The 23536-nt window shown below is 40.1% G+C and overlaps 2 protein-coding genes across 4 annotated transcripts; one reads left to right on the forward strand and one right to left on the reverse strand.

Annotated features, from left to right (window-relative positions):
* The first annotated feature begins 163 nt into the window (after positions 1 to 163).
* si:dkey-79d12.4 (zinc finger protein 320) lies at positions 164 to 5287 on the forward strand. 2 transcript variants are annotated; one of them, XM_054622288.1, is made up of 3 exons: positions 227 to 243; positions 370 to 477; positions 1721 to 5287. In XM_054622288.1, exon 3 carries the CDS (start codon positions 1753 to 1755, stop codon positions 3715 to 3717), a length of 1965 nt encoding a protein of 654 aa, XP_054478263.1. In that variant the 5' UTR covers positions 227 to 243; positions 370 to 477; positions 1721 to 1752; the 3' UTR covers positions 3718 to 5287. The 2 variants fall into 2 exon arrangements, with proteins under 2 accessions (XP_054478262.1, XP_054478263.1); XM_054622287.1 differs by lacking the exon at positions 370 to 477 and having other exon boundaries at positions 164 to 243; positions 1721 to 3717.
* Positions 5208 to 23477, reverse strand: kcnn4 (potassium intermediate/small conductance calcium-activated channel, subfamily N, member 4). 2 transcript variants are annotated; one of them, XM_054622296.1, is made up of 9 exons: positions 22910 to 23477; positions 16848 to 16943; positions 15186 to 15622; positions 12932 to 13067; positions 10235 to 10345; positions 7873 to 7994; positions 6349 to 6418; positions 5413 to 5579; positions 5208 to 5294 (listed from the first exon to the last, which is right to left on the reverse strand). In XM_054622296.1, the coding sequence occupies exons 1-9, from the start codon at positions 23294 to 23296 to the stop codon at positions 5291 to 5293; spliced, it is 1530 nt and encodes a 509-aa protein (XP_054478271.1). In that variant the 5' UTR covers positions 23297 to 23477; the 3' UTR covers positions 5208 to 5290. The 2 variants fall into 2 exon arrangements, with proteins under 2 accessions (XP_054478271.1, XP_054478272.1); XM_054622297.1 differs by lacking the exons at positions 5208 to 5294; positions 5413 to 5579; positions 6349 to 6418; positions 7873 to 7994 and adding an exon at positions 9964 to 10111.
* Between the last annotated feature and the right edge of the window lie 59 nt (positions 23478 to 23536).

Genomic DNA, 23536 nt, shown 5'->3' on the forward strand with positions numbered 1-23536 from the left:
ACAACAAAATAAAGATAGAACGTACATTATCAATAATAATCAAATTATCTGATGTTGGGTTTCTTATATGTATACTTCAAATATTAATATTAAGCATATACACTGACACAGACAATAAATACACATACTATACAACTACAAAGATTAGAGCGATAGTCAATTGGAGAAATGTTCAACGTCCTGGTGCATTCTGGGAGATGTAGGCGTCCCACTTCCGGCTTCCACCGGATATGGAGGAGTTCGGTGAGTGGACGCCATCAACAACATGACGGTGTCTCTTCAAATGTGAAATTTGAAGGGATTTCTCTTGAATTTTTTTTTAAATGCTTAATCATTACACACACGTTGACGTTGACGTTTATGGGTTAGATGTTTAAGGGACGCTTAGCAACCGTTGCCTGGCTGCGACCAACCGTTTGGAGTCATCACGTTTCTCCACCGTTACTCTGGGCTGCAGGCGGCGGCTTGTGGAGAGAGGTAGGTGTCGTTTCACCGGCCAGGTAACTGTGATTATAAAGGTTAAAACACCGTCAGGTTAGCCACAGGTGTAGGTACGTCAGTGGGTCGAGCCTCGGAATCAGGGCGGCGTTTTTCCTGTGAAGTCACGTGAAAAACCAACAAATTCAAGAGACTAAACTCATGATTATCGTCACCATTTAGCTATTATTATTATTATTATTGGGTGATTTATTGACGGTGAAGTCTCTAAGCAGCAAGTGCATTCAGAGCCAAAGATGACCTGTTTTGTTTAAAATGTATTTTTATTGACACTGTGCAAAAAAAACACTGTGCAATAATAGTTTTTTTCTGTCTGTAAATATTATATTTCAGTTATTGTGTTTTTCTACTGTTTTTATTGCTTATTTATAATACTTGTTTTTTATTTTTATTTTTTATTTTTCATTTTTTATTTTGTATCTTGTCTTTCTTTACTATGTCTCTTGTGTGCACTTTAACTCTACGCTGCTGTAAGCCTGCAAAATTTATCTTATCTTATCTTATCTTATCTTATCTTATCTTATCTTATCTTATCTTAAATGGTACAAGACAAACAAACAATGACACAGTTCAAGTCTGCAGCCCTGCTAGCATCTGTCCTTGGACACAGAGATGCTTTCAGCTAGATGCTAACATGCTCACAGTCACAATGCTTCAGCAGGTACACACAACCTTAGTGTGGTAGTGTAGTATATAACATTTGCTAATTCGCTGTATACACACAGTACAGCTGAGGCTGGTGGTAATGTCATTCATTTTACAGGCATAGAGTCATAAACCAAGCTTTTGTAGCAAGTGAAATGTTGTCCCAAGGATGCTGTCATCCTGCAGGCCTAATAAAGGATTATCTTATTTTATGATAGAGGAAGATTTAGAGGATAACTAAGTTAGTGGGCTTTATCCTCTGGGGACAATGACATTATGTTTGATAATGACTCATACTAACTAGCCATTATAACATGATATGAACTTATTATAATTTTGTTTGTTTGTCAACTAAGTTGTTTATAGTATCATTGTTTTAGCTCTAAATTAAACAAAAAAAATGATGAGTTTGGCTAAGTCATTATTCTAATAAGATGATTAATTAGAATACTCATGATAATGACTAAATACATATCTGTCTGCTGTAATGCTTGTTCTGGGATTGAAGTATGAAACTTGTAATATGGATTTATTCAAACATTTAAAGTGATTCTGTCCATTCTACTTTAAATTACAGACCACCCAGAGGTTTGCCCTGACCAACTCCTTATGTCTGAAGACTCCAGCAGTGATGAAGTATGGTGTGTATCCACAAAAAGGCCGGTGGATGACGCACGCCCAGAAGTGAAATGTTGGGAATGTGGCAAAAAATTCAGCAAAATCAAAAGCTTGATGTTGCACTACAAAAGCCACAATATCAAAGCCACTTGCCACATCTGCAAGGTTACTTTCAGACGCCTGACGTCCCTCTCCATGCACCTGGATAATGCACACTTGCCACCCCTCTGCAAAAAGTGCAATCAGTATTTCAGTAACTCGTGGGAGTTGAACAAGCATGCAGAGACACATTGCGTTGGCTCGACATTTCAGAAAGCGCCCTATCTGATTTCTGAGCCCATATATCAGAGTTGGAACAGTGACGGGACTGCACAGCAAAACACAAAGACGGTGCATCGTGACTCGGTGTCAGAGTTGAGCACTCAACAAATAATTGAGATGAAGCCTGAGACTGCTGAGACATCTGAAAACAATGTTGAGTATATATTGATTGAGGATGATAAAGATATCGACATGGAAAGTGAATGTGAGAAAATCGATGATTCATCAAGCACTGAATCTGATGACGAGGATAAGACGCGCTCTAAAATTATAGACTTGTGTTCAGATGATCCAGAATCAGATGGTGGCTCAAGTTCATCCGATTCTTCCAGCGACTCCTCTCATAGTACGCACTCTAAAAACCCACCTGCTGCCCTTCCTAGTGATAATAGTTCAATATGTGCTGCGTGTGGTAGAGGGCCATTTCGGTCAATGAAGCTCCATTTGCTCCACTGTAGTGGTGTAAAGGTAAAATATCAGTGTTCAGTGTGCAAGAAACTCTTTCTAACTGACATGTCTCTTAAGGAGCACTACATGCCTTTGTACTCCTGTGAAATCTGTAGCCAAGTTTTCCCTCATGAGAACTCGTACGGTCACCACCAGTGTCCCAAAGGAACCAAATCACCTCTGGTCCTCTTTTGTTCAGAGTCAATGCCGCAAGCGTGTAACATATGCAAATCCTTTTTCACCTCTGAGAAGACTTTGTTGAACCACGTCACCAGAGTTCACACGTCGGTGGTCAGCACCAAAGTGTGCATTATTACCAATCCATCAGCATTGACAGATGCAAAGGTTTCACCAGGCGTCCTTGGCACAGCAGCCCAGTCGGCCAACAGTAATCCAAACGGGGTCAACCAGGTCATGAATGGAAAGCTCCGTGTTGGCAAAAGCTATGCGGGGTCTCTGTCCACTGTTGTGAAATCCAGCCCTTCCCCTGTTTCGACCTCCTCCTCCCACGCAGACAGACCGTATCCCACTTTATGCATGGCGTCCTCTGGTGCAGCTGTCAGATTGGGGAAAGACAGTGCCCAATGTCCAACGAACCAGTCTTTTAGCCGTCTGTCTTCACCTTTATTTGTCCTTCCTGGTGCCACTGACACAACTCCAGCCACTGCAGCCTCTGACCCTGTCACCCCACCATTGCCCACTATTATGGCCTTGTTCGAGAACGACAACCGGGGCACGGCTTTGATAAAACGTATGAAAACAGGCTGGCGTTTCAAGACCCCTCGCCCCTGCAGGCAGTGTGGTGCTATCCTGCGGCATCCCTCCTTCGTCATCAGCCACCGCTACCTCCACAGAGGCCAACGCTCACACAAGTGCCAGTGCGGTCGAGCTTTTAGGCACCAGCTGCACCTGCTGCGACATTGCGTTCAGCACGCAGAGACCGTAAGCTACATCTGTGTCAGCTGCGGGGAGACTTTCACGGGAGCAAAACTCTTTGCTGAGCACATAGAGGGCAAGTCCCGGAAGAAATCCTGTTCTGGACGTACATGGAAACGTAAAGTTAAGAGAAAGTGCAGAATGCCCTTTACATGTGACTGTGGACAACTTTTCTTTAGGCCTTCGGCTTACATATGGCACCAACTTAAAAACAGGACCAAAACTAAACAATTGAAGAAGCCCTTGGAATGACAAAGCAGACACCTCCCTGGTCTCTACTTGGCTTGTAGGTACTTTTCTCCTGCTATGTGCACCACACTTTAAAACAAAGTGTTAAATCAAGAGGGATCTTTCATGATTGTCGCTACATTATTTTGTTTAATTTTGAACGACAAAATCAAAGCAAAATCACATTCATATACATTCCTCATTAATGGAATTTAATTAAAAGCATGTCTTGGATGGTTGTTAACATGTTTTCAACACGTGCAAATGATACATGATACAGATGAAACAATGTTTGAACAAGTTCCTTATAAATTCTTTTGACAACACACAAGTGTCCAAATTAACCCACATGGAACTTTTTCCAGTATTGGATTAAATTAAAACAACCAAACTCCAGTTTATCCTCAAGAGAAAGCGTAAATCCAGTTTTGCCATTTTTGTCTCACAAAGTACATTTTTAACAGTGAGGTTTGTATTGGAGTTTCTGAGTCCTATTGTTTTCAGATTTGTTTTTACTACAGCTGATTCAAATGTTATGCTCCCGTGAGACATTATAGAGGTCTTAGTATTCAGGTTGAAAATAGCATGTCTTTTTTTTTTTTTTTTTTTTTTTTTTTTTGCAGTTATATAATCTCCATGATTTTAATGTCAACTTTCCTCAATATTTTGTATTTTTTTAAATCATGTCCACTAGATGGAGCTGTTGGGTTGCTGAAAGACAACTCGCACCCAAGTTTCAATGTTCTCAGAGCAGGTGTAAACTGTCAATGCTATTTCTGCATCAGATGATGCAAACGTAAACATCATTTTATGAGTTTTAGTTGTTATCTATTTTATCCCAAGGATTAACAGTTTGGAATAAAGGTTTCTTCCCACAAAACTTGAATTGAAGTTTAGTTTCTTCTCAAGTTTGAGCATCAAAACACATCATTGCATTCATGTTTCAATTGATGGGTTATAGTAAAGCAAAACAATGAGAAATTGTCTGAGAGTGTATTATATTCAATAAGCGTCTTTGCAAACATTTATCAGCTTAGTAACCATTTAACTGTATGCTAATGAAAAAGAGGATGAGCGTTTTATTTGGATAAAACTGAGAAGGCTAACACTGTAAATAGCTGCAAGAAATATCAAATAAAATTAACATATAAGAAAATGTATCTTATTCCACAGGAATAAGGCAGTGATGTAGTCCATCAATGAAACCTTACAAATAGGGTTAGGCTTCAAGCTCTACTCTGGAGCCTTTGAGAAATGTGGATCACAAGGCTATCCACAGTCCTTGGTTGAGATTAATTCAGTTCTTTGTACACGGTCACAAATATAACTGCTGGAAACACAACAGATTTCTCAAAACGTGCTGTGTGATTCTCACACAGGGAATGGGAGTCATATTTTATCCGTATAATGTTTTAGCCAAGAGTCATTTTGCAGAGCTGGGCCAGAAGATGAGATCTGTAGTAGGTCTGCCAGTCCTTTGAGTGGTTCCGCATGTTAAGAGTCGAGAGCAGCTCCGGATCGAGACGATTTACTGACCCACTCTCATGGATACTGTAGATCAAAAAACTGAAGACAATTATCTGTCTCAGTAACCATGTCACCTGCAAAAAAATCAACCAAAAAAAACGTGTTATGTACGATTCATCTTGGGTACAACATCCTGCACTGTGTTGATAGCAGATCTGTGCAACGTCATTGCCAGCCTTAAGAGTTGCTTACCTGATCTCTGAGTTGCGGTGACGTAGGACCTGGGAGAGTAGCTCAGAGGTTTGTTGGAAGCAGCGACTCAGCTCGTCCAACCTTTGCTCCATGGAGAGGATTCGCTGCTCCAGCTCCCGATACGAGTTATTCCAATTGGCACTGAGGTCGCACATTATCATCTGCATCTGTTGACATCATCCACACAATGCAAATGCAAACGTTTTTGTAAACACTGGGCTCAAATTTCAGCCAGTCTATTTTTAAGCAAGTCTAATATTACTAAATCCGGTGCAGACATATTTTATATCTATCTTGCAGATTTATGATGAAACTTTTGAGAGTCTGTGTCTAACTGCCTGACTCGAAACCAACCCAGTGTTGCCAACTTAGAAACTGTGTCACTACATTTAGCAGCCCCTTTTGCAACCTAGTTTGAACAAAGCAGCCAACAGCAACAAATCTGGTTTCTTTTTTAGTCCTCTGCACTGTCTGCGGCCAAAACTCAGCTGCAACCAGTCAGTAAGAGTGTGCAACGTGTTGGGTTTACTGCCCGGCAGTCAGACTGTAACTAACTGATTGCAGTGGTTTGACATTTTACCAAGGGACAACACTTGCAGTCTGGAAAAACTAGGTTTGTTTAAACTATAAATCAATTAGGAAAATGCATTTTAAAGTGCGCAAATTACACATTAGTGCCTCTCACTGGGTAACGTCTTTATATCTTGGGTCTATTCCACATGGAAAACTTTTCTGGGACTGTGAATTCCTGACACAAATGACTCCTGAGACATTTATGGAGATTTTTTATCAAGCATTTAATGTGTCTGAACACCTAGCAGTAATCACCAGATTGTAAAATACTGCCTAATAGTCTATGTAAGTTGGGAGTGTTTTTGTTATCTTAATTTACATTAGCCTTTCCAATGAAACATTCCGGTGACAGTTGTCATTTACCTTAGGGAGGTCCACCATCTCACTGACGTAGTCTCTCAGCTTTTTCTGTTTGAGGCGTAAATGCCGAAATCTGTATTAAAAAAAATATAAAAAATAAAAAAAAGCTTTGATAGATCTCAGTCATGTATTTCAACCATTTTCATTTTTCAAAATGTTACACTAAGTCACAGAAAAGGGTTCAGTTCAAGAAAAAGAAAATAACCCAGTATGACACTACTGTGTAGAATTCAGAGTTTCAAGTGGCATTCTCTTTGATTTTCATTTGAATAATAATTTGTTATTACAGGAGGAGGTAACGCAATGGTAATGGAGCCTCTGGCCAACTGATGAAAGTTTTGTAATATCTACAGCATGTATTTGCAGTATTACAAAATGGGTGTCTGTGGCAACGACCCCGGAAAGAATTGCGGTATTACAGTTTTTCTCCATTGTATACACACCAAAATTGATGAACACAATTCTCAATTCTGAAAAATTGCATGTCAGTATTGAGTTTCAGGTGAAGCACAAGACTCCTAAACTCAAAACACAATTATTTTGTTTTCGCTCAAATGGAAATTCTAAAACAACCAGGACTGAAATCTTAAGCATCGCCACTTCAAATGCTCCAATGAGTTCTGAAGTGCACATCTGCAAATGGAGCATCCTATTTTTTGACAAATTAAACATTTCATCTATCTGGCACATTACAGAAACTCTGATTTGTGGAGGAATATGCTGAGTATTCCACTACTCAGCATGCAGAAGTCACGCTGTGTTCGTTAAATAGCTATAAAACCTGGCAAGAAGGATTTGACATACAAAGGTGGAAAAGGGATAAATGTAGTATCTGGTGTGTCTGGGATGGATTAAACCACCCAAAAGGAAATATGGAAGCCAATATTGCAGCCAGTCTCTGGAGACATTAGAGCAATGGTCTCATGATGTTCTTAATCCTGTCGTGTTGAGGTGCCTCCTGCTCGAACTTTCCACAGTGTATTTATTTTTAGTGGCTCTGCCCGGTGTAAAGCAGGAAGTACAACCCCTCCACCCAGTCCAACACACACTCACACACATAATCCTTTTGTCAAGATAATGAAGCATACAATCACACTTCTGGACTTCCTGTCTTGTGCATCCACTTGTTCTTAGAAGCTTGAGCTCAATAACAAAGAGACACAACTCAAATGGAAAAATATGTGCAAACAGAAGATGGCTCAATTGTGATTTCATTTCTTGTTTACCAGCATGTCTTAAATCTTTGCCTTGAATTAGGTGTAGCACAAGGGAGGACCCTTGTTCACACATGCCTCACCCACAGAAAAGAGGCCAACAAATCGAACTAGTAATCTAGGTTAGCCATAAAAAAAAGGTGACTGTGGTTAAGCACAGTTTACTATTTTATAGGTAATTTAGTAAGTAAATGACCTATAAAATGAATATGTAACACAAACAACCCATCACCAATGTACATCCCTCGCCAGGACACAAACACACACACTGACATCCTGCCTGACGCTATCATTTTCTGATACAGTAACTCACACTCTGATGGCTTCCAGAAGGCATCTCTGGTGTCTTCGGTGCTCACCGCGGTTGCCCTTTGTCAGGTTAGTACGGTGCAGAAGCCAGCATTCTCTTAGCACATTAGCAGCAGCGTGCCGGATCTGGTGAAGAGACGGACACATTCAATTAAACCCATCAAACCATGGAGGTTGCAGGAGCCCTAACAACAACAATAAGACCATCAATAAAAAAAAAATCTATCAAACTTGCAAGCTTGTACATGGAGCACAGCGCTTATCATGTTTCTTTGACAGAATCTGGTTCCTGTCAATCATTTTAACACAGGAAGTAAAAGTTGGAGTCATCTAAGGCAGCTGATTCAATCCAGATAGTCTATTCTGTTGAACTATTTATCTCTATGATGCTGTTTTCAGATAAAAGTAGAACTATCAGGTCTTACATAGACGCTCATATACAAGAATTTGAACAGGCCCCAAAGACTATAAGTGAGGGATAGAAGTTCTCCGGTATCACCTTTGCACCTTTCTCTTTGATTCTATTCATGTCTGTTTGGCTTCCTGCACAAATCACTGTAAGTGCCCTGTGATGATGTCACTCTGGCCCTGTTGTGAGGGTTAATAATAGAGGTTGTCAATGTCCGCATCCAGATGTCTTCCCTTGTTCCCATCAGTGTAAATCTGGACTGCACCAGATAACTCAGAAGGACGCACCAAAACGCACGCACACACACACGGACTTTAACACAAGCAAGGCATAAAGATGCAGCAAGTGACAGGATGCAGCCACCGGGAGAGAGGAAATGGTTGTATCCTCCAAAGCAGTGCACCTACAGCAGTCAGACACTGCTTTACCCTGCTGCAGAGAGGCTGCAGCACAAACTGACCCTAATAAACAAGGAACTCTATCCATCATTACATTCATATTTAGTCTTGAGACACTTTTCTGGCTTCAACATTGTTTGCCTACAAGCGTTTATTTATCAGACACCTCCTTATTCCCATCAATAAGCAAACACTTGAATCCTGTCCAAGCCTACAAACAAAGTACTCTGGAAACCACTTCCACACACGCTCCTGCACACATACGTAGGCACAACCAGTTTCCTGCCTATCGCTGAACCGTCCTGAACTGACACAAGTTTCTTTCCTGACAGAGATCAGATGATTTCCTCTGTTTGACGCCTTGAAAAAGAGAGGTTGGCTTCTCTCTACTCTTTTCCCACACTATCCGTACCTCTGGTGTCTCTCTGGTGTATCTTATTTAAGGAAAACAATAATTCTAATAAGACTTGAAAACCAAAACATGCATGCAACTAAAAAGTAGTGACGCTTCCATCCTGACTGCTCCATCCGCTTTTGTTACAGTGCAGTAACCTCAGCGGGAAAGGAGGACAACTAACTGTTTACTAAATGGTTATATAGGGAAGTTTATTCATTTTTTAGAGAAATATTATCACAAAATAAGTAACACTGTTTTCAGGTTCTACAGCTCCTGAAGGGAAACTTCAAGAATACAAATGACACTTCTTTTGCACCTGTAACATTGGACATTTGGATTTAGATCTAGTTGTCTTTGTCAAAGTTGGTACATTGAGATGTCATTAGGATTTATTTTGTCATATGACGCTACACCTACATTGATTTTTTAGGTTAAGAGTCATCTGCCCTATATTGAGTTGTTATAGTAATGTGTTAATATTTGAATGTAAAGACTCTATATATTGTTGAATTCTGCTTTATGGTATGGTGGATTTACATTTGGTTATTACAGTACCGATAACATATTTTATATAACTGCCGAGCATTTTCCAAAGCATAACAAAGTGTTTTCCTTTTTTTTTTTTATTGAGTTATGTAATTGTCGTCTCGCACTGCAGAACAGACTTTTCTAATCATTCTGCACTACCACAGCTGCATTACCACACAATGTTCCAGTGACTTTGACAACAATATACACAGACGTGCTGTTCATTGAGATAGATTACCCAACAATTTCCAAGTTTCTGCAAGATGGTTTTCATACAAAAATTAAAGGGAAGGTTGATTCCAATATCTCAAACATTTCAGCTGGTTTTGAAACAGAGTTTGCAGTAACGTAAAGTATGCATGATTTGTCGTAAATGGGCCGAAGCATGCAAAAAAATACTGGTATCGTTTTATAAGTAATACTTTACGATGAGCCTGTCAGAGGATAAGAAACAGCGAAATCCCAAGTGAAAATGGCCATGCGTGTGAATCCAAAAGTTACACACAAACTGCTGCAAAGAATGAATCACAAATCGGTAAGTTGCAATATTCTTCTTATAAATGTATTGCATTGTTTTCATAATTTAAACTTTAACAATACTTTTGCTCAGTAACGTGACTTATTTTGCTCTTACCCTTTTAGAGATCTGGATGTCCAGCATGAAGAAGTGCACATGTTTCTCCCCTTTGTTCAACGCCAGCATCTTGGTAACGACTGCCACCAGCATGGCAGTGCAGGCTACACCCTAGAACCCAACACACACACACACACACACACACACACACACACACACACACACACACACACACACACACACACACACACACACACACACACACACACACTGAGGTCGGCATGGTTTCTCAATAATCATGTAAGTGTTTGAGATTGATCCTGAATACTGTACTGACATCAACAAGATAGAACTCAAGAGAAAGTTTTGCAGTCTTGTGTTTTTGCTCCACCATTCCCCTCCTGGGAAAAAGCACTTCTTCAGAAATCTGAATGTTGATCTTCATACCTCATATGGTTTTGTCCAATAAATCAAAGTTATATTTACACAGAGAGTTCAATGGTTAAACACAGGCCTGTGTGGCACTGCTATAGTGCTGGTTTCCTCTGAGAATAGCAGTGTGCTATTGCTGGACAAGGAACTACAGAATGATGGTTAGGATTCAAAAAAGGCCGCAGAGCAAATCACATCTACATATAGTCACACGAACAGACACTTCATAGAAAACGCAGACAAATCACCAAGTTGATTTCATGTCCACCACTGATATTCATAAAAAGTCTTTACCTGTTTTCCTCTTTTCAGCTTGCATTAGAAAGAAAAGAGAAAGAGCAAGATCAAGCATGAGCAAGAGATATATCTATTTATCTTTCACTCCAAAAGCCACAGAATGTCTATATTTATACCGTCTGTGAAACCTGGTAAATACAAACCACACAAAGTGATGGGATGCAAACAGCGTTGTCAACCCCTGAACACAGCTGCAGATTGAGTTATTGCTGGAGTCGAGCAGAAGCGCTGAGCATAGAGGTGTTCAGCCATATTACAGGTGTGAGATCCCAGCGACTGGCTCAAAACACTGCTCTGATGGGAGTAGGAAATTTATTTTTTTCCAAATCACAGGCACAGGTTGGCACACCCTCCTGTTGTAGTGGTGCCAAAGTCAATAAACCACCTAAAAATGGATATGGTGGAAAGTTTCCCCTTTTAAGGACGGAAGCTTATAAAAACAAGGGAGATGGAGAATGAGAGGGAGGTAAAAGTTTGTTTTCCACTCTGTCACAGAAGTGTCTGAAGCGGACTCGTGCCCACATCCAGAACCGCGACAGGGACTCTTATCTGCTTGTACCAGAATTTAACGCAGCAGAGGTGAGGAAGAGAACCATAATCTATTCCCTATTCAAACACACAGCCACTCCTCTCAGTGACTTATTGTTTAACTTAATTTACTGTAACTCTTTGTGTTTTATCTCAAGTATCATTCCCCCTTTCCTCCAACCCTCCATATATATCTCGGACAATCCCTTCCACCTTTTTTTCTTTCCTCTTCTTGCCACTCCTTTGCATGACCATAAAAGCACATTATCTTGCTGTAATTTAAAACAAAATGCACTTTGATAGATTTGCTTTGCTCTAATTTGCTCTTACTATTTGGACCAAATGTGATGCTTTCTATTCTTTCTCTCTGGGATACTTTCCTTTGTTTCTTTTAATTTCAAGGTATGACAAAAGAGAAGAGTCAATGAGTGCAGCAAAACAATGACATCATGCTCCATGCAGATGTTTTATGTGGACTGCATGCTGACAGCTTTCCCCCTCAGTCTTTTTGTGTGAGTGTCTGGTACCAACAAGGTCCTGCAGAAGCATCAGCCATTAATGCATAGCTGTGATCTAAGTCACACACACAAGGGAATATAGGCATGCAGGTCTGTCAGCACCGCTAGGGTGTGCAGCTGGGCAATAAGGCCCATGCGTATTCAAAATAACTATATAGGCTTAGACATAACACAAACGGCAAAGGAGAGAAGTGAGCTAAGCTAAGCTGATTTAATATGAAATGGGAATAACTGAATAGGAAAATGGGGGAGGAGCTGCTGCAACAGAGCTGGAAACGGAAGCGAATGAAACAAACAGGAGAGGATGATATGGAACAGAATATAGCAGAACAATATGGAACGGAACAGAAGGCAATAAAATAGAACAAATCTGAACATATTATATTGGGGAGTAATGGAACAGAACAGAATGGAATGGAACAAAATGAAATTAAATAGAGAAAATCAGAACAAACATAACTTAATAGAGAGCCTCAAATGGAACAGAATAGAACGGAATGGAACAGAGCAGAAACTGGATTACAGTGAATGTAAGGGAGAAATGGACCTCTGCAGAAACAACACAACAGAAAAAAATGAAGTGAAAATGAGATGGACCGCACAAGAACATCTTGTCTTGTGCCTCACCAAGCTGATTATCCATGCAGAGAAATAAGAGTGGTTTGGTTAGGAACCCGTACAGAAGTTAAACAAAGATAAGACATTGTGTTTATTGAACTGAGCATTAAATGTCTTTTGTGTAGAAACCATTACTGCTGTTCTGATAAGAGCCCAACAAAGCCAAAGCAAGCACTTGAAATGAAATGACTCAACAGGTGTGGATATAACTCAATATGCACACAGTTTGTTGTAGCACTTGCAATATTTTCTTGAAACCTCGATATTTCATAATGAATCTCAAATGAGCATGAGATCTTCATTTTCTTAAACAATACATGATAAAACAAAAATAGCTCTCAACCAGCAACCCCAACCTAGTTACCATGACTCCAGTGAAGAGACACACCGCTTTGCCACAGCTGGTGTTGGGCGCCACGTCACCATAGCCCACAGTGAGGAAGGTGATGGCTATGAGCCACATTGCCGTGTCTATGTTGCCTGTCGTTTCTCGGGTCTGCCTGCATGAGGGACAAAACAGGAGTGAGACTGTGGAGTAACAAAACCTCTAAACATTCATAACCATTTTCAACTTCTGCATACATAACCATGTTTTAGTTAAACATAACCATTATTAATCAGATGTCGGTAACATTTTTCGTAACTCTATAATTCCGTATTTTTTTGTAGAGAAAATAGACACACAGTTGTGAGACCTTAATTTAAGTTTAGTTAGTAGTGTTGACTTTATAAACAATTGTTGATTTCCAGATTTGAAAGGACTGTTTTCTGGAAACTTTTAATATACAGTTTATGGCCAAAATGTCCCAAAAAGTCAAAGGACGTCATTATTGATGCCTATCATCCTGTAAAAATCCAGTTTTGCCATGAAACAGTCCTGCTCGTTGGAGAAAAACATTTCCCACAATGGCCTGATATTACCAAAAATATCAAAGTGATAACTACAACAGTATGACAAAAACCCTGAAGGCAGAAAAGTGTATATAATTCCATTGTCTATAGTGTGATATCCCACCACCCTGTCAATATGTTGAATGCTTGCCTACTTACAAATTTCATGTTCAACTGTGCGCTTGCTTAAAGATTCATTAGGTAACACTAGTAATGAATTGGAACATACTAATTCCTGTTCCCAACGATCTATTTCTTCATAATTTGTAACAAAAACATTGTCCTGTCCTGCAACCTTATGATTGCAGTTGCATATAACTTCATGTCTTAGATACAGCAATAAATGAAACATTTCCTGAACACGATGTGTCTTCTGAGTTTGATAAAGGTGCGGTCTGTTAATCAAACTGTGTTATCAGTGTAGATGCTCTACTATACTTAAGGAAGTCAGGAAGTGACTACCAGTGTAAACTTGTAAAACATTACAAAGCCCAAGTCCAATGTACACTTTGCAGAAACCCCCCCAAAGAACTCATACAGTGTGTGAATGTTCATCTGTTCATCAACATGGCCGGTGAAACAGTTCAGTGTTAAAAGGTTGGTGTTCTTATCAGCTATCAATCATGAGCTCTTTCATGACTTTGACAAATCAAAACATACAAGACATGTGAACTGAGGGCAGACCTCCCATTAGGGTTAAAATGAACAAATGACCACACTCTTCAAACAGTCGAACATACCGCAGAGGATAAAGTTGACGTTTAGTTGGCTGACGCTAAGAAGCAATTTCTTACAAGTAACAACATAGAATTTGATGATTATCAAATCAGTTATTGGAGTCAAATTGACCATCAAGCTTTGAGCAGGAATGTTAAACTACCAAGCATTTAGGTATTTTAATGTAAATGTGTGTCAAAAGGAGTAGTGTGTGTGCAGGCAGCTCTATTTAGCACAAAAGCCTCAGATAACTCTGAGTCTTCCCTTGAAATAGAAATAAAAACTTGTTTTGTTCACCTAACTTGATTCTAAAAAATAAAAGGTAATAAAATAAATAGGTACACAAGAGAGTCACAAATCTGACTCTCTTGTGTATTGTTTTTCCTTTACATACGTATGTGCTGCAAATCATAGCTTTTTGTGAATTAAAGTATATTTCAGGATAGATTTTCATTGAAGGCTTTCCCATTGAAAAAATAAATACAATTTTGGATGAGCGGCAAGATAAAACTTTTAGGGTTGGTGCAATTGCTTTTGTGTCTCCTTTTTGCAGAGATAATAAAGCGTACTATAATGTTTAGTGGGCTGCACGGTGTAGTGGTTAGCACTGTCGCCTCACAGCAAGAGTGTTCAAATCCTGGGCTAGACGGCCTTCTGTGTAGAGTTTGCATGTTCTCCCCGTGTCAGCGTGGATTCTCTCCGGGTTCTCCGGCTTCCTCCCACAGTCCAAAGTGAGGCACCTTAGGTTAATTGATGACTCTATATTGCCCGTAGTTGTGGATGTGAGCGTGAATGGTTGTTTGTCAGCCCTGCGATAGACTGGCGACCTGTCCAGGGTGTACCCTGCCTGACAGCTGAGATCGGCTCCAGCACCCCCGCGACCCTTAACTGGATAAGCGGTTACGGAAGATGAATGAATGAAGATGAATAATGTTTAGTATGCACAGAGAACATATGTCATGCCAGTAGTCTGACTTGTGACTTGACCCATACACATCTCTCTTCCCTACCTCTCACACAGAGTAAGCATCCAGGACGCAGTAAGCCAGAAGAAGAGGATGAAGACCAGCAGCGTGCGTGCCGGGTATTTGTTCATCAGTATCTTGAGTACAAAGCGAAAGCTGAAGTTGATGTTGTTGAGCGAGCCGATGCTCCTGTAGGAGGCGCTCAGCAGCACTTTGCTGTGCAGCAGGATGGCTCTGTGCACCAGGTACAAGCGGAGGAACATCAGCACAGATAACAGTAGCTCCAGGTCCATCAGGGCCTTGCCGGAGTGGTTGGAAATACAGAGCGGATCTGAGGAAGAGGAGTTGGCATGGATGCCAACATCCCAGTATGCGCCAACTGGATGGATGACACAGACCAGCAGCTCCAGAGTGATCACAATAACCCTGTGGCTGCTCATGGCAATACGCCAGTCCACCTGTTTGTGGTCAATGACAAACAGCTGAAAGATAAAAGAGGACAGTATAGAGACAGAGAGTGAGAGAAGAAAATGAATGAGTGCTGATGGAAACCATTGCAAATACAATAACATCTTTAGGTAAATGTGTGTAAATCTTCCAATTCTCTTATACAAAACACTCGATATTCTGTCACTGTGCTCCAGTATCACCTCTTATTATTCTTCGACACTAGTTGATGACATTATCAAAGCTTGGTGCTACATGTTGTTACAGAAGATCTAATGCAATGTTTTCACTGAGTCATAAAAAAATATCATTAAGTAGCATGCTGGGATAGTCATATTTTAGTTTTTATGTGCTTTGCATCTCAAGCTTTAAACAAAGATAAGATAAACAAAATGCAAATATGCAGTTCTCTAAAGTACATCATGTTTGTAAAGGTCTGTGATAAGGGATATGTCTTTAAGCCTTGTTTGCTGATTTGTATGAGTTGTTCACACGTAATGAAGTGGAAATGTGTTCATCCCCCAAAGATATATATCTATATATATATATAAGAAAGTAGGAGTGAAGGTCCACATTCTCCTCTCCTTGCTCCACTAGTTTGAAGCATCTTGATGTTCTTGGCTTTACTTAGTTCTTCACCTATGACACCCAAGATTTGAAGCTACATCAGGAATCGCTGAACCCTGCGTGTTAGTCCCCACCCTTAGCCTGTGCTTCCTTATCTCCTCTTCACACTTGCACGGAGCCTGCTTGTATCAGATGCACATGGAGTACAACCACACTGAAAACAAGAGTATAAACCCGGCAGCCTGACCAAAACCTTTCTGCACTCATTCGTGCTGCACTTTATTGAATATGCATGCTGTGAATGTGCACAAGGGAAAATAAAAGATTGTTTACTGTTTGATTTAAACCAAATCCCTTCATGTATACTGAATTCAAACACAACGGCAGCGGGCCATGTGGATTGGAAAAAATGTGGGTTTTTTCACGCACATAACACAGACAATCAGTGTTGAGGATACCATCAGTGGACCGAGAAATCCTTCTTAAGCTCACAGGTATCTTGAACAAAGTATTGTTCTAGCCAGGCTATTTAGGAACAAACTTTTACTGGTATAAAAATGGGGCACAAAATATGGCAAGCCCTTAAGAAACAACTATGCACTTTCGTATTCAAACGGTCAGGGTCTCACACATGTACATATCACAATGAGGGTGTCCAAACTGTTGGAAACAAAGGGGAAAAGGGAAACTCACCCTGATGTCCTTATAATGGAAAGCTATGATGAAGATCAGGAGACACCCAGTTGACAGGCTGATGGAACAGTTGATGATTAAGGCAATGTTTGAGCCCTGCAAAGGAAAGGTAGATAAGGCATAAAGATTTGATTTCTTTATGTTCTCCATTATCAAGGTTTTAAAAAAATCTTGGTTTCTAGTGCTCACTGTGGTGATGACAGGGGTGGAAAGAGAAACAGAATATCCAAATCAAGTAGAGGCACTTATTATATCTTACAAGGAGAGGTTTGGTTTAAAATTCAAAGAATATTACTGAAATATATGTTTAAAACAGACAGTGACTTTGTGATATATGGCCTCTGCAGGTCAATGTGCTTATTGACCTTTAACAGTACAAAAACTTGTTCCTAGAGGAGTATCCTTTAAAGGTACATTATATACTTACGTATTACATAGTGAATTAGTTAGCCAGAGATTTCGTCCATTAAAGTTTTTAAAAAAGCAAACATATAAGACATATACAAAATTAACACGATAGATTATGATGAAAAATAATGTTTTTGTCTCTTTTTTTTCTCACGATATGAACGGCTATATTCTCAAGAGTGGGCAGACCAACTAATGGGTGTTGCTGACTTGAACTTGTACATGAACCCTCACCAGCTTCTCACCCAAGAACAATTGAGCTGCCAACTGCACCAAGCTTTAAACACGTCACGTCAGTATAGTGGAAAAGTGCTTTTTCAACTCATTTTAATGTGTGTTTATTTCAGACTGTATTGGTAAAAATATCTGCGGCATATCAAACTACATTGTAGTGCATTGATTAGTTTAATAATCAATTAGTCGAGCAAACTACTGCTTTCACTGTGAAAAGTGTTGGCCATGCTTTTTGTGCTATTTCAATGTCAGATATTTCCTTTCCATAAAACAACATTCAAAACAAATTGAAATGGAATATACTGCTGATTGTGTTATAACAACACAACTTATCACTACTTTGTGATATTTGCCTTTCCAAATGGAGTTTCATTAGAAAATTGACAAATGTTTGCCTAATGAAAGTGAAATTACTGATCCTGTAATGTACTGCGAAAGAGGTACATAAAAAGCCACTCAATTACAGAAACGAGAGCGCTTTTAATTAAATAGTTATCATTCCGGGGAACTGACAGCCAAAGACACAGATCAATTAAGAACGACAAGCTAATAGCTTCTGCTACACCACCTTTGTCTCAGTAGGTAAAAGAGCACCTTTACCCTTCATTCATGCATCTCTGTGCAACTGATACGTTAATGGAATTTTTGAACGGAGAGTGCATGTTTAATGTGGTTTACGAATAAAAAGATAATTACAAACTTTCAAACTTGAGGAAACTTGAGCGTGTAGTTGGTATGGTGTGACGTCCGTTGGCAAGGTAAGCCGTTTTCCATAGTTTCTCCCGAAGCATCCACATTACGTCTGTATTTTGTCCAAGGCTAATTAGAAGACCCCACAAAAGCTCAACATTTCACCACATTCCATAACAGAGAGTTCAACAACAAGTTTCTTGCCGAGTTTCTAAAATTGTTTACGTAAAGTTTTCATGCTGGAAACAGTCATTTCAAACTCGACGAACCTAATCTGGGTTAACCTTAACACAGATTGTTTCTTATAGTCTTTGACGGTAACCGAGTCACCACAATAAAACACTGAATCCAGCGCAAAAGAAGGTGGTCTGGTTTGTATAAACTGTAATAAATAAATACAGGCCAAAGAAATACTACATACATCTGACTTAAATTTTCTAATTTGGTTTGTTTCTCTGCGTGGTTTTGGTAGGAATCATGTAGATTCTTGTGCTGAAGGTCACTTATGGAACTACACGCATCCAGAATTAAACTGAAGGATACAAATAATATCCTACAAGAATATTATACTCGCATAGCGGGACAGTCATGGGAAAGGAGAAATCCCAGCAGCTAAATCATTTGAAGGTTTAGTTGACACCAACCAGAAACTGCACAAGGTGACTTCGATGTTAAAGTTTCCTGGTGACTGTGTCACCACATAATCACTGCTGGGTGACACCAGATGGACATTTTGTTATTATTACAGTAAGAATGACCCAGTCAAACACTGCTTTAGACCGTGTAAATTAAATGGCAGTGACATCACGGAAGTTAGGTTAAATAAACTACAGGTCCAAAACCCTGCAGTTCGCTGGCCCTCTGAGGCCACGTCCACACTAACCCGTTTTCAAATGAATCCGCATATCTTTTTCTGCGTTTGCACCGAGCGTCCACACTACAGAGCGTTTTAGGGCACCGAAAACGAATAAGTTTGAAAACACTCCAGAGGACGGAGAAGTTTGAAAACGATGACGTAGGCACCGGCGTTCGCTATTTGATTGGTTCTTAGCAGTTATGACGTGTCATTCCCTGATTCGTCACCCCCTTACCACGTGACCCTTTTCCGGAAGAGAACAACAACAACAGCCTTAATACCGATCGACTACCAGGTTAATTCAACATGGATAATGTGGTATTTGTTACAAATGTTTGTACATAGATGTTCAAATGTGTAGGGACTTAGGACACAGGGGAGCACAGGTGATGCATGGCAACCCGGAGGGGATCCGCTTCTTTGGCTTCAGCTGGAATCAGCTGTTTTTGGAGCGATTAGCGAGCGGCATGTCCCGCGGCCTTATCAGCCCTAAAGAACGGACTTCTGACAGACTTGTGTTGACCAAATGTATGGACCCGTAATCTAGTAAACTTCGTTTAATAACTGTAAATGTGCTGTCTGTGTGGGAGAGATAGAGTTAGACCTGCAGTGTTGTAACTAAGCTTGAAAAATGAAACTTCTAAAAACTTCCACGAAATGTGTCTGTTTAGAGTTTATGGAGGAAGATTTTAGAGGAAGTTCTTAAGTATCAAGCACGACGAGTATCAAGAGTAGTGTAATCGTATTATCTGTAACCAAGCAACCAATGTACTTCCTGTTTACACCGGCATGCGCATGCCCAGTGTACGTGAATAGTCACGTGATATTCGTAATTTCGAAAACGATGCTGAAACGCATGTGTGGACGGAGATCTTAAAACCCCGTTTTCATTTGAAAACGAGTGAAAACGGGTTAATGTGGACATGGCCTAAGACCACAGGGCAGTGGGATACCACTTCTCTGCACCCTGTATAACAGGTTTTTCATCCTTTTCATTGAGACTCTAAGCACTGCTGGTTTTCTTTCTAACTGGCCAGCTGCAGCTGTCTCACTGGCCCTACAGTAATATATTTGTGATCTAATGGAGCAGGACAGTGGTTCATGAACCCAGTTTTTTATTACCAAAAATCACCATAACAGCTCATTTTGATAATATGCCTTTTAAACGGAAGACGTTTTAGCTTGTCACAATAAGGAAAGCACAGGTGTACATAATGAAATAAATGATGGCTTAATTCCATTAAGATGGTTTGATTTCAGGATCCTGGTATCCTGCATGCTGGCTCACTGTCACTCTCACTGGAGTTCTTCAATAGCACAGAGTCATCCTTAATGTTATTAGTAACACCGGTGCTTTTCCTACTGTGACAAGTCTGCTGTGATAAAGGCCTATTCGTCCTCGTGGATGATCTGCGTAACAGCACAGATAACAATGACACGGGTAACAGCTTTTGTGTGAGTTTTGGCTTTTTTGATATATCAAAATATATCTAATATATCTAGTGAGAAGGTTTTCGGTGCGTTTCATGTTGTTGCTAATCGGCCAATGCCGGTTTTCACAGTGTGTAGCGAGAGTGCCCTGTGGTTATAGCTATTACTTTATTGTAATCCAGAGTTTAATTTGCACACTTTAAATTTTCCCTTGGCCCTAGCCAACAGCAAAACAATCAACATGTTAAATCATAACAGGAAAAGTAAAGTAGCTGAAGGAAGGATTAAAAAGCTGAAAGAGGAAAGTGATGTGCAGAGTCAGATAATGATGCAAGCAAGTGATACCAATCAACCCACATGTTTGTATATTAAACAAACATTGTGACATTTAAGAAGAATTTAAGATAACAACGATAAGAAGTATATAAAAATGATGGTAGCCTGTATGTTTGTGTAAGCTGTAATATTGTATCAGTGCTAAGAGAGGTTGTAAAATAATGTGTTATATGTGAGAAAAACATTGCATGGAAATAAATCTTAGCAACTTGAGATGTCAGATATTTCTGATTAAATCTGAAATGATTGAGGTCGAACTTGGTTTTGCCAAAAATGCGTAACTTTTGGACTGCATATCTGCCGTTTATAATCTAACATGCCTGAGAACCAGAGTGAATAGAGCCCACAAATGTGATCCTAAATACTGGACATCATGCTCAGTTTTTAGCTTCAATATGTGGTTATTGCATGGGCTGTAGAGACAATCCAGGAACGTCATCAATGAGTTACAAAAAAGAGTATACAGGGTTGCAACTAAGTCAAATTGCACACTCCTGGTTCTTGCACAGCCAAACTCAAGACATGAGACTTTTAGACTGGCCATGCAAACACTCTAATTACACACTAAATGATGTGGAAAGATAGCCTGAAGTACTGTGAGCAATCTTGCTTTAGGGGACAAGGTGAAATGTGGAAAACGTTACATAAATAGCCCTGTTTTTCGTGCATAATGGTGAAAAGGTAGTTTAAAATATAACTTTGTAGAGTGACATTAGCTTAGATAGGCCTAAGTAGGCACTTCCAAAATACCCTGCAGTATACTTAGAAATTGCTTTGTTTGTGTAAACGGCCACTCTGTATTTTGTAGATTAGACACCCAGAAGTCATGTCAGTCTACAGGGGAGGAAGATGTCACAGCTCACACTCACGACTTTGACATCACATGAAGTTTAGAGACAAATGCTGAAACAGTTATATAAGCTATGGTTAAATCAGCAATGCAGCCTCTCCAAAATAATATGCTTTAACTGCGGTGAAGAACACTTTTCCAGTGCATCAGCATTTCCATGATACAAAAACTGTTGTTAGGACAGACAACACCTGTTCTTGGTCTGTATTAACTGTAATGTCATATTTGGGCCAACACCGTTAATTTCACAACCATGCTTCTACGGGCCAAACACTCGATATTTCCATAGGTTTCTCATGAGATTGTAGCTGATGTGAGTTAGAAATGTTGGGGCTCCCCGACACTGTAATCAATCATTGACTTCACAGCATGGAGGTGGTTGGAAGTTTTTTGCGGCGTGCATGATAACTTTTTTCCACATGTGGAACTGGTGTGTGCTGTAGGAAGTCAGAGGGAGTTAATAATTTGTTGATTGTGTGGTCTGGCACTGTTATCCACTGAAATCTGCATGTTAATGTCATGAGGCTGTACTATGAAATAGAGTTTCTGGAAATGGACTAACTGATCAGTATAGGTTCAAAGCCCAGGTGCAGGTTGTGCTGCATGAAGCGGCTGTGTGCTAATCATGACAAGAAATAGAGGCAGTTGTGTAATGGTGTTTTTTCTGCACAAGTTATGATCAATTTAATTACTTAAATATGTAATGAATAAAAGATTACAGGGTTTGTATCAATTTGTTTGAAACAGTTCTATAATAGTCTAAGGGGAAAACTATTTTAAGGAGTTGTAACTGCGACCCAAGGAGTTGAAGAAGAGGTGAGATGCAACCATTCATCAGCAGAAGTCTTGTAAACAACTTTAGTGCCACTGCATGTGCTGAAAAAAGTAAGACATTGATCATTTTGTCCATTATGTTGTTATCTGATGGTTCGTTCAATAGCCAACACTGAGTTGTCTCTACCATCTGCCAACACAAAGTAAATGTAGGTGATGTTATTTAAATGTTCTAAGTTTGTAGATGCAGATGGAAGCTTTAAGTTAAACTCTTCTCTGCAGAGTGTAAAAGTTTTGATTTGATTTGTGAGACTGTTGCAATGGAAACCGAGATGCTGTAAGGATATAGCTTTAACATCAAGTGCCAACCAAACCAAAGTGTCACATTTCAAACATTATTTGATTTGATAAAGCAGTCAAGTCTTACATGTTGAAGTCACAGACATTAGTGGAGGCTAGTCAGGCCTTATTCCTTCAACCTACCGGTTTATAAACGAAGGGACAGATCTCAGAGTGGATGATCATGAGCAGGATCCCGAGCAGAGCAGTCGCCAAAGAAAACGAGCAAAGACGCTTTCTATCCTCCAGTAAAAACTTTCTGTCTCTCAGTCTGTGGAGCTCGTCTCCGGCCGTGTAAGCTGCCCTCTTCCCGGGAAGGGACAGAGGAACGGATACTTCTGCAGTATCTCCTCCATTTCGGTTCATCAAACCATCGCATTTGACACAATTGGAGTCTCCATGCAGGCTGCGGTTCGTCATCTCCATCTCCAGAGCACACACAAGCCGGCTGCCTGTCCCTCTGTCCCGGTCGTGGAGGTCCTGTACCTGTCCGGTCTCAGCTTTGCTTTCCTCCCGAGTTGGGGTAGGCATAGTCCGATGGGCTCACTGTGTTTCAGGCCCTTCTCTCGTTTGTCGCTCATCGAAGTAGCGTGTTTTACCCAAACACTTGGTTCCTAACACTCCCTCGGTCGTTACGCACACTGCAGTGAGTGTGGGATGCTTTTCACTGCATGCTTTGTCATTTTAGGAGTGTGCGTCAGTCTGGCTCAAATGAAATATGTCTGTGTGTGTGTGTGTGTGTGTGTGTGTGTGTGTGTGTGTGTGTGTGTG

The sequence above is a fragment of the Anoplopoma fimbria genome, chromosome 20 (genome assembly GCF_027596085.1).
Source record: "Anoplopoma fimbria isolate UVic2021 breed Golden Eagle Sablefish chromosome 20, Afim_UVic_2022, whole genome shotgun sequence".
In the NCBI taxonomy this organism is placed as follows: Eukaryota; Metazoa; Chordata; class Actinopteri; order Perciformes; family Anoplopomatidae; genus Anoplopoma; species Anoplopoma fimbria.